General features: G+C 45.4%; 1 protein-coding gene across 1 annotated transcript in view; it reads right to left on the bottom strand.

The window, feature by feature from the left end:
* CPAMD8 (C3 and PZP like alpha-2-macroglobulin domain containing 8) overlaps nucleotides 1-16884 on the bottom strand; it is a 120850-nt gene that overhangs the window by 24170 nt on the left and 79796 nt on the right. Inside the window, exons 32-37 of the mRNA XM_038771803.1 lie at nucleotides 9748-9913; nucleotides 7316-7402; nucleotides 6955-7091; nucleotides 4801-4956; nucleotides 2883-2945; nucleotides 1852-2075 (exon numbers count right to left, since the gene is read on the bottom strand). Coding sequence (XP_038627731.1) covers nucleotides 1852-2075; nucleotides 2883-2945; nucleotides 4801-4956; nucleotides 6955-7091; nucleotides 7316-7402; nucleotides 9748-9913 — 833 coding nt within the window. The remainder of the gene's footprint in view (nucleotides 1-1851; nucleotides 2076-2882; nucleotides 2946-4800; nucleotides 4957-6954; nucleotides 7092-7315; nucleotides 7403-9747; nucleotides 9914-16884) is intronic.

The following is a 16884-nucleotide window of genomic DNA, read 5'->3' on the forward strand; positions in this document are numbered from 1 at the left end:
TTGGATTGGGCTTCGTCTCAAATTTCTGTCTTCACTCTGGCAATTCCCATGGCAGAAGTTCTGGAAATAACTGTGGAAAGGCCGTGTTGTTGCAAGACAGCCGCCTTGGTTACAGACATCTTCAAGGAACAGATTGACAACCCTGAAACTCTGGCTTCATCACTGTGAAGGTCTTGAAGGGAAAATGCTTCACCAATCACAGTTCAGTTTTTCTGTTCTCCCATCTCCCTGTTGGTTTTTATTGGGATAGATTTATTTTGTTGCTAGTGACTATGAAACATGCTAATACTATAGCTACAAGGGACTTGGGATCAGAGAGGACTCATTAAACCATATAGCCAAGACCTCCACCACAGATTTAAGGGAGCTGAAGGGCAGAGACATTGCACAGGAACTTAATCTGCAGGGGAATAATGGAGACAACAACAACCACCAAAAAAACAAAACAAAACCCAACAACCAAACAAACCAAATATACCTGAATTCCAATTTTAGGCTTATGGCCAGAGAGAAAGGTTGATCTAACTACAAGTCTGAGTTGGGGACTGCAGTTGGATTTTCCATGACATCTCCCCTGCCCCACACTAAACCTGCTTAATCTGTGCATCTCACCATCCTCTACCTAATGGAACAGAGTCTGAGGAATATATATTTAGAGAAAACGGGGGAGATTTCCTGGTTTTCACTTGGAGGCTTTACATCGAGGAACAGGGTGGCATAGTGGACAGAGCATGGGCCTGGGGGGTCAGAAAAACCTGGGTTTTAATCCTGGATCAGCCACTTGTCCGCTGTGTGACCTGGGGCAAGTCACTTCACTGGGCCTCTGTAAAATGGGGATTAAGACTGTTAGCCCCATTTAGGACGGGGACTGTCTCTAACCCGATTTTCTTATATCCACCCCAATGCTTAGTACAGTGCCTGGCACATAATAAGCGCTTAACAAATGCCACAATTATTATTATTATGTCACTCCACTGGTTCCACTCAAGCTCTTGCAACCCACACTGCCCACTGAACTTTCCAGGAACAATTTGCATAATACTCCTTGATAAAGGTAAAGGTGGGGGGAACGGGAAGGATTAAAGGGAAGATTAACATTATAATTACAGAGCAGTTGGCTTTATTTTATGCTTCTTTAAAAGAAAGGGAGTGATAAGCAACCTCCTATGGGAAACCATGCAACCCAATATCCCTGGAAATGCCACTGTTACCATAGCAACTACTACATCCAGCAGTCAAATTCCAAACAGCAACCGGCATCTTTTGCTAAGGCTTTTGTACCCAAAACTTACCAGACTATCCAAAAGCAACTCAAACACTGAGGATCAACTCAATATTATTTATAAAGCCGAGTTCAGGTTTACGGCCAAATTAACTAACTTCATTAGATTTTCACCGCCCCACTCATTATAAAATGGGACGGCACATTTTTGCACGGGGATGCATTGGTCTTACTCGGTTCCTGCCTTTCTTGACAAGCGCTACCTATGCGCCATTTAATGATCATGCACTCAGCTTTCGGGCTCAAAGATGACCTACCCTTACGTTGGCTAGAAATGTTCATTTACAAATTCTTCCTGTGAACGTTCTCCACAAACAAGTACTTTCCACTGTATCGGAAAGTAAGGGAAGTCAAATACCCTCAGTCAACGCCACGTGGGCAATGGCCGTGCCCAGTTCACAGATGAAAGAAGGGCCTTTGGCAGAGATGGAGCCATCCTTGCCAGTAGACTCTTAGTACAGTTGAGAGCGTGAGAGATCTCAGCACCAGGATGTCAAAAGTACCCGTGTGTTTGGACTTTTGACTGGATGCTCTGATGTTCCTGGTTTCCCCACCCAGATCCATCTTACCTAGTGCATATCTCCAGCCTGACTTTGTATTCCTGGTGATCCTGATCTGAGGCTGGGTCGTCATCATCCACGAGAGGCCGATCCCGGTGGGGGGTCTCGGAGCGTTTCTTCTCTGGAGGGGCTGGTCTTAGAGGGTGCCTCTCGGTTTTAGGCTCCTTGAGGTTCACGAGGAGTTGGAAAGCTGGCTTGGTACCTGGGTCCGGCACATTATAGGTCACGTCAATCTGCGGCGGAGAGAGGGTAGCAGTTGAGTGAAGTAGGGTTCCCATCCACAGGTCTAGATGGGCTCAGGTCGTCTCCTTCACATGGGCTACCAGAGTCAAGATTATGGAAGCCTGATTGATTTTTCAGCAAAGCAGCGGAGCCAGAACTTGAACCCAGGTCCTTCTGACTCCCAGGCCAGGGCTCTATCCACTAGGCCACGCTGCTTCTCTGTACTTCTTTCCTTCATTTTTGAGATGCATATTGAATTGAGAAATGAACTCTCTCCTGTATAAAAGTTCTAGATAAAGGTGATTATATAGTCACTTTCATTCATTCAATCATATTTATTGAGCATTTACTGTGGGCACAGCACTGTACTAAGCACTTGGGAAAGTACAATACAACAATAAACAGTAAGATTCCCTGCCCGCAACGAGCTTACAGTCTATATGGGGGGAGACAGACATCAATACAAATAAATAAAATTACAGACATGTACATAAGAGCTGTGGGGCTGGGAATGGGGAAGAGAAAAGGGAGCAAGTCAGGGTGATGCAGAAGGGAGTGGGAGATGAGGAAGGGTGGGGCTTAATCTGGGAAAGCCTCTTGAAGGAGATGTGCTTTCAATAAGGCTTTGAAGTGCAGGGAGAGTAATTTCAAACAAGAATCCTTCTGAAGCCTCCACATTTTCCCTGCATTCTCCTGCTCTGTTTTGTGGCTGAGTCGACTATGCGTCAGGTGTTCTTCAGTGAAATTTGCTCCTTAGTTCTATATTAGAGACAGGGCAATGTCAGCTTTTTCCCCCCTCACCTCTGCAAAGTTCTTACCTGCATCAGGCAACAGCCTTCTCCCTTTGCACTGACGAACAGTCCAGTGGGAATACTGGGAATCTGTAGATAGAGTGGGAGATGAGATCTGAGCACTTCCAATTTAGGCATGGAAATACTTGATATTCTAAAACTCAGGGTCTGTTGAGCTCCAGGTGTGTCTTAGCCCAAAATACCACGTTTGGTTCTTCCAGAATGTATGTTTTCACTCCGCACTTCAGATAGAATGTGACATGAGAATTGGGGAAGTTTCTTCCGACAACGCCAATCAGTCTGGCTATAAAATAGGGTGGCACGGTGTCAGAAGAGATGGCTGTTCATATGCGGGTGCTGTTGGACACAGGGTGAGTACTACAACGTGAGTTTGCCTTAATATAGGACTCTGAAAGAACACGACCCCCACATTACAGAACCAGGTGTGCTTCTAAAGAAGAGGAAGAAGAGTTTGCAGATTGATGATCAATCACTGCATATAACACATCGAACAATACTCCAATTTTCCCAATCAAAAATTTCAAACAAAGCTTGTGATGAAAGCAACAACTGAAATAATGCAATCTTAATGTGAAAATAATTGTAAGAACCCTTCCTAGGAAGAGAACAGCCTGCAAGATACCCTAAGGCAGGGGTTGGGAATCTCTGGCTTGAGAGATTTATATAGCTCTTTCTGGAATCAAAACCGGCAGACTTGGCACTAGAAGGGTGATTCTATTAGCTTAGCTTCCACAGCAAAAATCTGTGCAGGAAGTAGTTGGGGTCCTCAGCCCCTTTGTGATGGAAAGGGGCTGAGGGGGAACCAGAATGGTGGCTCCATGCCTAACCAGTCAACAGCTGCTCTCATCTCCCTACTTTCTCATCCCCCTCGGACACCACCCTCAAGCAGCAAGCAGAAGTGGCACCAAAACAGGTCAGCCAAGCCAGGCAGGGAAGGAGATGGCTCTGCACCCAAACACGTAGGGAACAAGAGCAGCCCTTGTGCCAGACACTGGGAACCCTGGGCCACCACCGATAAGTCACAGTTGGGCTAAGTGCTGGGAATCAGGGCAGGGGTCAAATTCAGCCACTATGCTGAAGTTGCAAATAATTGTCACAGGCGCACAAGCACCTCATGTCTGAAAGCAGCCAAGGATATGGTCATAGTGGAAGAGAAGGAAGAGGAAAACAACCAGCAGGAAGTTCAATTCTCTCTCACCCCTGCCCTGACCCCTGCCTCTTTTAGTAGGGTAAAATAAATGCTCCCCTTCCTCCTTCCTCCCCCTTCCCATCCCCCGCACCTTACCTCCTTCCCCTCCCCACAGCACCTGTATATATGTTTGTATGTATTTATTACTCTATTTATTTATTTTATTTGTATATGTTTATTCTATTTATTTTATTTTGTTAGTATGTTTTGTTTTGTTCTCTGTCTCCATCTTCTAGACTGTGAGCCCACTGTTGGGTAGGGACCGTCTCTATATGTTGCCAACTTGTACTTCCCAAGAGCTTAGTACAGTGCTCTGCACACAGTAAGCACTCAATAAATACGATTGAATGAATGAATGAAGGAAAATGCTCCCTCTCTGAGGGCTCTGGGGTGGGGGCTACCTGTTGCTGACTCCCCTCACCCAATCCTTCTCCGCACCCTTCCCTTCCCCCTAGCCCCCATGACATCACATGTCATTGGTGGTGGTGGTGTGGACATAAATTAGATGGCTCTTTGCATACCAACTGCTCCAAGATTTCATTTTATTAGACTCTTCTCCAAAAAGAAAGATTTTCCAACCCCCATCTTAAGGCTTCACTCACTATACAGTATGACTTTTCTTAGGCTACATTGTGTCTCCGAATCAGAATCTCATAACACTTTTCTTTGGGAATTTGCAACCTCGAGTTATGAATGTGATGTTTACTCACACCTGTGAAAAGACAACCAACTTACCACTGCTGTCTGGAGGACTTTCTTGTTCCACTTGTTCAGATCGAAGTTCTCCTGATAATCTAAGTTAGTTGAAGCCAAAGAGATGGTGAGGTTGACTCCTCCGACATAAGATAAGATGGCATACTCGGCCAGAGCCTGAAGTGCAACACATGTGTCCTGTGGCATAAAGGAGACAGTGAGTCTGATGAAATCTGGGGAGACAACATGGTCTATGGAAAAGCATGGGATGGGGATTAAGGTGATCTGGGTTCTAGTTCCAGTTCTGCCTCTGGCTTGCTTTGGGACTTTGGACAAGTCACTAACATAGTTAAGGTATTTAAGTGTCCCCTGGGTGCAATGCACTGTTCTAAATGCTTTGAAGAGAACAGAAGCATGAGAAATGTTCCCTGCCCTCAAAGAGCTTGTGCTTTTAATGGGGTAGATAAAAAAGTTGGATAGTCAGAATAAACTGATTGCATAATCGATTATTATATATGGACAATCAATCAACTGAACAGTCAATTTATTCTGATAACTCTATTTTCAGGTCATTATATATACATATATATATATATATATATATGTATATATATATTTATTTATATATATAAATAAATACACACACACATAATGCACCTAAATGTTGGGGGCATAAAAATGAATATGTAAGTGCTAAAGATGGCTGATGAGTTGATGTTTCTTGGGGTGTTGGGATATAATCAGGGATGGCTCGTTGGAGGAGTTGGGACATTATGAGGGCTTTTCAAGTGGGAAAGGCTGTTGAATTATGGAGGGGAGGGAGTTCCAGGCTGGTGAGACAGCATGAGCAAGGGGACAGAGGTGGGACAGTTGAGAGCAAGCTACGGTCAGAAGGTTTGCTTAGGTGGAAAGAAGGGAGTGAGTTGGAGAGTAGTAGTGGAAGAGGGCTGATATGTAAGATGGGGAGAGATGGTGGAGAGTCTTGATATGTGGAGTTTTTGCTTGATGGGGAGGGAACAGAGGAGCCACTGGAGGGTTTTGAGGAGAGGAGAGATGTGAGATGAGCAATGCTTTAGATTGGAGCGGGAGATGCTAGAGGCAGGGAGACCAGTCAGGTAATAATAATGATGATGGCATTTATTAAGCACTTACTATGTGAAAAGCACTGTCCTAAGCGCTGGGTGGCTGATACAATCATCTAGCCATGATATGATAAGAGCCTGGGCAAAGGGGTAGCAGTCCGGGAGGAGAGGAATGGGCTAATGTGGGAAATGTTGCACAGGAAGACGTGGCAGGATTTCACAGAGGTGCAGGTGAGGAGTCAAAGATAACACCAAGTTAGGTATCAACTGTGCCTCAGTTTTCTCATCTGTAAAATGGGGATCAGATAGCTGCTCTCCCTACCTCTTAAATTGTGAGCTATCTGGTTACCTGGCAGCAATCCCAGAACTGAGCACAGTGCTTGGCACATAGTACATACATACTAAATACCACAGTTAACTTCTATTACTGAACTATCAGCTGCTTCTATACCTGTCTGCTTCTTTGGTCGGTGACTAACATGAGGGCAGGATCTGTATTTAATTCACCTTTCTCTGTTTATTCCCCAAAACACTTAGAACACAGTGCTCTGCCCAAAGTCAGTACTTGATAAATAATTTGATGTTAAATTAAGAGTTTAATGATGCCATAAACCAACATTAAGTGATATAAATGGGATTATGATTGAGAAGCAGCATGGCCTAGTGGATAGAGCACAGGCCTGGGAGTCAGAAGGACCTGCATTCTACTCTGGGCTCTGCCAGTTGTCTGCTGTGTTACCTGGGGTGAGTCATCTAACTTCTCTGTGCCTCAGAGACCTCACCTGTAAAATGGGGATGAAGACTGGCAGCCCCATGTGGGACAGGGACCGTGTCCAACCTGATTAACTTGTATCTACCCCAGTGCTTAGTACAGTGCCTGGCACATAGTAAGCGCTTGACAAGCACCATAATGAGGAATGATGAGTATGATCCTTGTAGCAAACTCTTTACTAATTTCAGGAACAAATGGAACCCCCTAGAACTCCCCTTTTAAGATTATTCCTCAGAAGGGTAGGGATAGCTGCAGCTTCTTGGGCTTTTCCCTAAGGGTGGCTTCGCTCCAACACCTTTGCTCTCTATGAAACTGGACTGACACATCTAAACACGGGCTCACCTGCGTGGATGAAAACCCCCCAAGGGCATTTCTCTGCTGTGACAACCATTTGACTACAGGAAGGGCAGATGCCACATCGCCCAGGAGCGTGTACGTCAGCAAGGCATAAGCCGTCATTTCCACTTCTGCTGAGACAACTGAAAGACAAGCAGTCACCGACTAGGGGAGGGAATTCATTTCAAATCATCTGCTTCCCTGGACATGGTGGGCCCACACATTCATACGCTGAGGCGCCCGAAGATTGGGGGAGGTTAGGACCGTAAACCAACAGCGTAACTGGAAAATACGGCTGCCCGTCGCTTCAGATTCCTTCCCCGCTCTTGAGATGGAGTCACAGGAGATACTTGTAAATTGGGAGTACCTGACTGAGAGAGTCCGTCGTTAAAGCCCAGGAACGTGTCCTCATCAGTGGCCAGGGATCCAGTCAAACTCCAGTGTGTGAATCCATCTGGAAATAGAGACCGTTTATGATCGGAGAGGGCTGGGGCATGTGTGGGGGTGGGGCATCGGAAGCTCGTTGTGGGCAGGGAATGCGTCTGTTTATTCTTGTATTGTACTCTCCCAAGTGCTTAGTTCAGTGCTCTGCACACAGTAAGCGCTCAATAAATATGATTGAATGAATGAATGAATGTTGTCATGAAGCCTGCTTGTGGTTTTCAAAGATCAAAGGCCCGAACAGAGGGATGGTTGGTGGGGGATTGGACCGAGGCTCCTCCATCGTTCTTGATAGGAGAGCCCCAAACTCACAAGACAAGTATGATGGTTATCCACGTTTGCCAACTGCATGACCGTGGAGCAAGACAAATAAGTTAAATGGTAACCATAAACTGTTTTTAAAAATATGTATCAGTCGAGTTGTCCGGTTCGAAGGTGATGCTGGCAGGGAAATGGTATGCTTGATTACGAGGGCCCTTCAGAGAAAATCTCTTGCACCCTGGCGTACGATGCCCATGAAGAGACAGTAGCACACCTTTCCTGTCCCTGTGCCTTTTGGGCTGTGCGCTGCTCAGATGTCAGTGGTTAAAAGCAGGGCATGAGGTTGAATTGTTTTGGCAGTGGTGGTGAGGGTTCAAACAAGTGGCAGAGGGTCATGGGTTCTAATCGCGGCTCTGCCATTTCCTTGCTGTGTGACCGTGGGCAAGTCACTTCACTTCTCTGTGCCTCAGTGATCTCATCTGAAACATGGGGATTGAGGCTGTGAGCCCCATGTGGGACAGGGACTGTGTCCAACCATATTTGCTTGTATCCACCCCAGCACTTAGTAGAGTGCCTGGCACATGGTAAGCACTTAAATACCATTAATATTATTATTATTTAAACTGGGCCATCCACATTTTCCTGCCAGGCCCACCTCTGCTCACATTGTGAGGTGCCTGGTAGGGAGAACAGAATATCTCTGAGCCTTCCATAATCAAGCAAGCAATCATATTTACTGAGTACAGAGCAATGTACTGTGTGGGAGAGCACAATATAACAGACACATTTCCTCACTCTTTTCATATGCACTCATTCAGTGAAGAGGGAATCGATTTGAAACATACCTCCGCAGTATTAATTCTAAAACGTAGCCTCTTCCTTTACACGGGGCCTAGGGCAACCGTAATAGCAACAATAATGGTATTTGTTAAGCACTTACTATGTGCCTGGCACTGTACTGAGCGCTGGGGTGGATACAAATTGGGTTGGACAGTCCCTGTCCCACGTAGGGCTCACAGGCTTAATCCCCATTTTACAGATGAGGTAACTGAGGCACAGAGAAATTAAGTGACTTGCCCAAAGTCACACAGCAGACAAGTGGTGGAGCCGGCATTAGAACCCATGACCTTCCGACTCCCAGGCCTGTGCTCTATTTACTATGCCAAAGTCTCACTGCCTTCTTTTGACCCTGGGAGGCTAGCTTTGAGCTGAACTTCTCCATTGGGTTATCTCTGATGGATACATCCACAGCTCAGGAACATTTACCATAATTGCATCTTACAAAGATGACTTGTACTTTCATTTTAAAGACAAATAGATACTGGGCAGTCATGTCACTACCCCGGTAGCCAAATAAATGATAGAATCTCAAGCCATCAATTTGCCTTAAAGAAAGACCAGGAGTTGACTCCCGAGTTCTTCATCTTAGCATCTTACTCCAGGGGATAATGCACAGGAGGGTTTGGCCATTTCTGTGGCTCAACCTGAGCTTGTGCCAGTTGTCAATATCCTTCTCTCTGCACACAGTAAGCGCTCAATAAATACGATTGATTGATTGATTCTCACATGGGAACAAAAGTTAACCCACTGGTCACTATAGTTAGCGCTGGCCATTCACCCGGCTTCCTTCAAAAACAGAATTCAATTCACTTGGAAGAGATCACCCCCCTGTCACTGGGCTTACTCTTTAGAGAATACCAAAATCAGTAACCTGGACAGTATACGGAAGTCCAATGTTTGCCATTTGGAGAATATGTGCATGCTATTCAGCTAAGCAGCGTGGCTTAGCAGAAAGAGCACAGGTTTGGGAGTCAGAGGACATGTGTTCTAATCCTGGCTCCGCCACTTGTCTGCTGTGTGACCTTGGGCAAGCCACTTAACTGCTCTGTGCCTCAGTTACCTCATCTGTAAAATGGGGATTAAGGCTGTGAGCCCCACATGGGACATGGACTGTGTCCAACCTGATTAACTTGCATCTTCCCCAGCACTTAGTACAGTGCTTGGCACATAGTAAGTGCTTAAATACCATAATAATAATCATTATTATTATTATTTTGATGATCGGAGATCCTGTTGAACTTTCTGAGAGGACAGTACCTTGCATAATGGCCAGGCTGTTTAGTTTCCGGAGCATTGCAGGGGCTGAAGGGCTGTGCAGAAGAGTCAAAGAGTAAGCAGTAAGGGCCGTGGTGTAGGGGTCTTCTGCTGAATAGAGGTTAGACTCCAAGAAATGCTTGGCTTTGGTGATGGCTACTTTTTCTTCCTGAATTAAAACAAAATGGAAATAATCAGTGAGCCAGAGCAACATCCCCTCAGTGCTGGGGTGAGCAGAGTTCTGGACAGCGCTCACCCAGGTTGCTAGCTCATGGTGCTGAGCAAGTGTTCCCTAGATCAGGCTACCAGACTGAAATCTCAGGGCACCGACCGGACCTCCTAATGACTTCCAGAAGATTAGCCCAGCAATCAGAAAGTTAAAGATGGTATATGCTTTAAGGGGTTGGACATTTGGAATTCTGGTCTGCGCTGCCTCCAAAGCCAAGGCCATCCTGGTCCTTGTTTTTAAATGTTGTTTCAGCCTTCTTCAATAATAATAATAATGATAATAATGGTATTTGTTAAGTGCTTACTATGTGCCAAGCACTGTTCTAAGTGCTGGGGGAGATACAAGGTAATCAGGTTGTCCCACTTAGCCCATTTTCCAGTTGAGGTAACTGAGGCCCAGAGAAGTGAAGTGACTTGCCCAAAGTTACACAGCTGACAAGTGGAGGAGCCAGGATTAGAACCCAAGACCTCTGACTCCCAAGCCCGGGTCATTATCTGTTCCCCCTCCTTTCCCTTAATCTTAGTTTGTGAACTCCTTGAGGGTCAGGGATTGTGTGTAATTTTCACCTGTGTATTTTTCCCAGTGCTTAGTACAGTGCTCTGCAAAGAGAAAGCACTCAGTAAATTTATACTACTACTATTAAGGGAACGATTAAGATCTGATGATGAAAAGTAGTTGCTTCCCAAAAGGCAAGGATATGAAAAAAGCTTTGCCGTTTTTTGGGGACCATAACAAAACTCAACTGAAAAGGACCTCATCCTGGAGAAAGCTGAGAGACTTGAGATTGGGGTAGGGCCAAGAGGAGTCCCTTCTGCTCCACAGAGAAGAGTAATGGACAGTTCAAATTTATCCGCACTCCAAATGGATGGCGGATGGTCCATTTGGATGGACTCCAAATGAAGTCCCTAAACCACATCCACTTTGCATGGTTTCAGGTCATTGCTCTTCATGAGACAATGATCATGGGCTAGCCTTTGAGTTCCATCTGAGGCACTTTCTCTCCAAAAGAAAGGATATTAACGGAGAGCTTTGGCAAGGGAGAAGGGGTAGGGAGATAAGCAGTGTACTACGCACAACACTGTCCCTGCACAGAGAGGGACCGTCTTCTGAAACCTTTTTCTGTGAGCAAAGCAAAATGGAAAGGAAAAAAAACAAAACAATAGTGAAGAGTCCTTTAAAGCAACCCTTTAACGCAGAAGAAGCATGGCCTAGTGGAGAAACATGGGCCAGGAAATCAGAAGGATCTGGGTTAGTGGCTTAGTGGAAAGAGCACGGGTTTGGGAGTCAGGGGACGTGGGTTCTAATACCATTCCACCATGTGTCTTCTGTGTGAACTTGGGCAAATCACTTCACTTCTCTGGGCCTCAGTTCCCTCATCTGTAAAATAGGGACTAAGACTGTGAGCCCCATGTGGGACATGGACTGTGTCCAACCTGATTTGCTTGTAATAATGATGATGATGATGATGATGGTATTTGTTAAGCGCTTACTATGTGCCAAGCACTGTTCTAAGAGCTGGGGGGATACAGGTAATCAGGCTGTCCCTCGTGGGGCTCACAGTCTTAATCCCCATTTTACAGATGAGGGAACTGGGGCACAGAGAGGTTAAGTGACTTGCCCAAAGTCACACAGCTGACAGGTGGTGGAGCCGGCATTAGAACCCATGACCTCTGACTCCCAAACCTGTGCTCTTTCCATCGAGCCAAGTTGCTTGTATCCACCTCAGCGCTTAGTACAGTGCCTGGCACATAGTAAGCGCTTAGCAAGTACCATGATTATTCTTATTTCCTCACCAACCCTGTCCCCTCACCTGCTTTAAAATCTCATTATCTCCTGCTTCCACTGATGACCCACTTGAAACTCAATGTGTCAAAACTCAACTCCTCTCGGCTCCTAAACGGTCTCCTCCCCTAGTTGTAGACTACACAAACAATTCCCTCGTACCTAAAGTTTGCAAACTGAATGTCATTTTTGACTCCTCTCTGCCTTTTATGTCCCATCGTCATCGTCATCATCATCATCAGTATTTATTGTGTGTCTACTGTGTGCCGAACACAGTACAAGTGCTTGGGAGCACATAATGAAAGCAGAAGGCAATCTCCCTGTCTAGAGGGCCTTTGAAGTTAATGAAGGAGACACACAGGGTATAATGAGAACAAAAGGAAAAAACTTAAATTAGACTAGTACCAACAAAAATAAGCAAAAATGAATAAATAAATAAATGAATAAGTGGAATAAATAAGCCAATATTTGTGTGAACTCCAAGGGTGGCTAACGGGATATGACCAAGGATATGGGAATTAGTCAGGGAAACATTTCTGACACTCAATGCGTCTCTAAATCTTGCCTGTTCTTCCTCTACATTTCACGGATCTACCCGTTCCTATCCACATTGGTCATAGCCCTGGTTTAATCCCTTGGCACTTCCCGGATGTATTTCTACAGCTGCTTGCGCATTTGTCTTTTTGCTCATTTGTCTTGCTCAGTTCTGCTCCTTCTTCTCCATCCAAACTGCAACCACTTAAATTCATGCACTTATCTTAGCCCGCCTTGTTTATTCTATCAGCCTCCTTGCTGACCTCCCTGCCTCCTGTCTTTCCCCTCTCCAGTCCATACTCCATTCTGCTGCCTGGACCATTCTCCTTCAAAAACGTTCAGACCATGTTTTCCCACTCCTCAAGAAACTCCAGTTGTTGCCCATCCAGCTTTGCATCAAACAGAAACTCCTCACCATTGGCTTTAAAGCACTTAATTACCTTGCCCCCTCTTACCTCACCTCGCTACTCTTCTACTACAACCCAGCCCACACACTCTGTTCCTCTAATGCCAACCTTCTCACTCTACCTCAATCTCGTCTATCTCGCTGCTCTCTCACCTACATAATAATAACGGCATTTATTAAGCGCTTACTATGTGCAAAGCCCACATGCTACCTCTGGCCTGGAATGCCCTCCCTCCTATCAGACAGGTAATTGCTCTCCCCTACTTCAAAGCCTTATTGAAGGCACATCTCCTCCAAGAGGCCTTCCTTGACTAAGCCCTCCACTCCTCTTTTTCCACTCCCTTCTGTGTCACCCTGATTTTCTCCCTTCATTCATCCTCCCTCCCATTCCCACAGCATGAATGTATACATATGCATATATGTTATTTATTTATTTATGTATGTATATATAATTATTTATGTCTGTCTCTCCCTCTAGACTTTGAGCTTGTTGTGGGCAGGGAATAGTATTTACTGTCATATTGTACTCTTCCAAGCCCTTAGTAGAGTGCTTTGCACACACAATAAATACAAGTGAATGAATTGAATAACTGAATGAATGAATTTGTCTTCCTCTTCTGTCTACCTTACATACATATACTCAGATTATTTTTGATCCTCAAGAACAGGGGCTGTGTCCTTTGACTTCTAATGCAGTTTTTAATGGTGTTTGTTAAGTGATTACTATGAGTTAGGCACAGTACTAAGCTCTGGGGTAGATAAAAAGTAATCAGTTGGACACAGTCCATGTCCCACATGGGGCTCACAGTATTCAACTCAATTTTACAGATGAGGGAAACTGAGGCTCAGAGAAGTTCAGTGACTTGCCCAAGGTCACACAGCAGACAAATGGAGGAGCTGGGATTAGAACCCAGGTCCTTCTAACTCCCAGGTCTGGGCTCTATCCACTAGGCCATGCAGCTTCTCAAGTACATTCTCAAATACCTCATACTGAGCTCTTATACTGTACATAACTGGCGCTTATTAAATGCTGCTTCTAATGATCTTCTTAAAACATCATTCAAAATGCACCATCCACTTGTCCCCAAATCTCTAACCATTACCCATTTCTTTCTGCATTGAACACACACTCCTAACCATTAGCTTTTAAGGCTTTCCACTTTAGTCTTTATGAAAAAAATTTAAAAATCAGCAGCTGACCAGAGCAAGTTCCACTTGGGACAGAAGGTTAGAAAGTCAAAGTAAACTAAGGGAAGAAACAATTAAAGGGGATTAAAAAAACAACAAAGCAGATGCATTTAAAATAGCAGGGGACTAATAATGTACAATCTAGGGTACTTATGGAATTGGTGGATATTTCTGCAGAATCTCAAACTACTATTTTTGAGAATTTATGGAGGATAAGAGAATCAATCATATGCATAGAGCACTGTACTAAGCACTTGGGAGACTACAATATAACAGAGTTGGCAGACATGTTCCCTGCCCACAAAAAGCCCCTAAAGACTGGGAAAGGGAAAATCCCAAGACCATTTTAACAAGGAAGACCCCAGGAAATATAGTCCTGCCTGCTCACTGCTGACTGCTTGCCCACATCCTGGCAAGTGAGTGAGGTAAGCGACGCCTGTCCCGCCGTCGACCCCCTGCCCACGTCATCCCCCTGGCCTGGAATGCCCTCCCTCTGCCCACCCGCCAAGCTAGCTCTCTTCCTCCCTTCAAGGCCCTACTGAGAGCTCACCTCCTCCAGAAGGCCTTCCCAGACTGAGCCCCCTCCTTCCTCCCGACTGGATTACTGCAACAGCCTCCTCTCTGATCTCCCATCCTCCTGTCTCTCCCCACTTCAATCTATATTCATTCATTCATTCATTCATTCAATCGTATTTATTGAGCGCTTACTGTGTGCAGAGCACTGTACTAAGCACTTGGGAAGTACAAGTTGGCAACATATAGAGACGGTCCCTACCCAACAGTGGGCTCACAGTCGAGAAGGGGGAGACAGAAAACAAAACAAAACACATTAACAAAATGAAATTAATAGAATAAATATGGACAAATAAAATAGAGTAATAAATACGTATAAACATATATACATATATACAGGTGCTGTGGGGAGGGGAAGGAGGTAAGGCGGGGGGTGGGGAGGGGTAAGAGGGGGAGAGGAAGGGGGGGCTCAGTCTGGGAAGGCCTCCTGGAGGAGGTGAGCTCTCAGTAGGGCTTTGAAGGGAGGAAGAGAGCTAGATTGGCAGATGTGTGGAGGGAGGGCATTCCAGGCCAGGGGGAGGACCTGGGCCGGGGGTCAATGGAGGGACAGGCGAGAACGAGGCACAGTGAGGAGGTTAGCGACAGAGGAGCGGAGTGTGCGGGCTGGGCTGTAGAATGAAAGAAGGGAGGTGAGGTCGGAGGAGGCGAGGTGATGGAGAGCCTTGAAGCTGAGAGTGAGGAGTTTTTGCCTGATGCGTAGGTTGACTGGTAGCCACTGGAGATTTTTGAGGAGGGGAGTAACAAGCCCAGAGCATTTCTGCACAAAGATGATCTGGGCAGCAGCGTGAAGTATGCCCTGCCCTCTCCCTGACTTTCCCATCACTGTTGATGGCACTACCATCCTTCCTGTTTCACAAGCCCGCAACCTTGGTGTCATCCTCGACTCCGCTCTGTCGTTCACCCCTCACATCCAATCTGTCACCAAAACCTGCCGGTCTCAACTCCGCAACATTGCCAAGATCCGCCCTTTCCTCTCCATCCAAACCACTAACCTGCTTGTTCAATCTCTCATCCTATCCCGACTGGATTACTGCATCAGCCTCCTCTCCGATCTCCCATCCTCCCGTCTCTCCCAACTTCAATCCATACTTCACGCTGCTGCCCGGATCATCTTTGTGCAGAAATGCTCTGGGCATATTACTAGCCCAGCTAGCTCTCTTCCTCCCTTCAAAGCCCTACTGAGAGCTCACCTCCTCCAGGAGGCCTTCCCAGACTGAGCCCCCTCCTTCCTCTCCCCCTCCCCCCCACCCTACCTCCTTCCCCTCCCCACAGCACCTGTATGTTTGTACAGATTTATTACTTTATTTTACTTGTACATATTTACTATTCTATTTATTTTATTTTGTTAATATATTTTGTTTTGTTGTCTGTCTCCACCTTCTAGACTGTGAGCCCGTTGTTGGGTAGGGACCGTCTCTATATGTTGCCAACTTGTACTTCCCAAGTGCTTAGTACAGTGCTCTGCACACAGTAAGTGCTCAATAAGTACGATTGAATGAATGAATGAATGTTACAAGGTAGATTCTGGCTCAAGAGACATGCCCAAAGGGTAGTCGTCAATAAATCAGAGTTAAGTCAAAAGGATGTTTTGAGACGGGCTTCCACAGGAATGACCTAGGAGAACGTGTCTACCAACTCTGTTATACTGTAGTCTCCCAAGTGCTCTGCAAACAGAAAGTGCCCAATACAATTAACTGAATGATTGGAATCTAGAACATACTCATCTACTCTGCAGATGCTACTAAATTGGGCAGGATTGGAAGTCAAGAATAGAATTCAAAGTGACAGGCTCATCAGAAAGATGGTCCTAGGAAAACAGGATGAAATGTAATAGGGTCAAAAAATATACACAACAAATACAGACTGGCTAGACACAAAATACGGCAGAAAATGATATGGGAGCCAGAGCTGGTGAAAAGCTCAATGTGAGTCAGCACTGTAATGTTACTATTTTGAAAAATACAACATGGCATCATCAGGAGTAGGACAGGCAAGATTGGAAAATTCTGTTATATTCTACCCTAGTTACGTCCTTATTAGAGTATTATGTTTAGGTCATCAGGTTGTAAGACAAGGATGGAGAGAACCCAGAGAGGTTCCAGTGAAGAGCTACAAAAATGATTAAAGGGATGGAAAACCAGCTCTGTGAGGAACAGTAGAAATAACAGGGATTGTTTAACCTACAGAAGAGAAGGCTGAAGGGTGTCTTAAGACTTGTCTTCAGGGATTATGAAATGTTTTTATGGGGAAGTTGCAGACCAGTTGTTCCCCATGTCCACCGAGGGCTGAGGTAATTTAAACAAGCTTAAATTAAAGCAGGAGAGATTTCAGTTGGAACAAAAAAGAGCTTCTAATCTAACAGTCATATACTTCTGGAATAGCCTAACAGAGGAGGCTGTAGAATCCCCATCTCTGGAAGTCTGTAATA

Source organism: Tachyglossus aculeatus, chromosome X1 (genome assembly GCF_015852505.1).
Source record: "Tachyglossus aculeatus isolate mTacAcu1 chromosome X1, mTacAcu1.pri, whole genome shotgun sequence".
In the NCBI taxonomy this organism is placed as follows: Eukaryota; Metazoa; Chordata; class Mammalia; order Monotremata; family Tachyglossidae; genus Tachyglossus; species Tachyglossus aculeatus.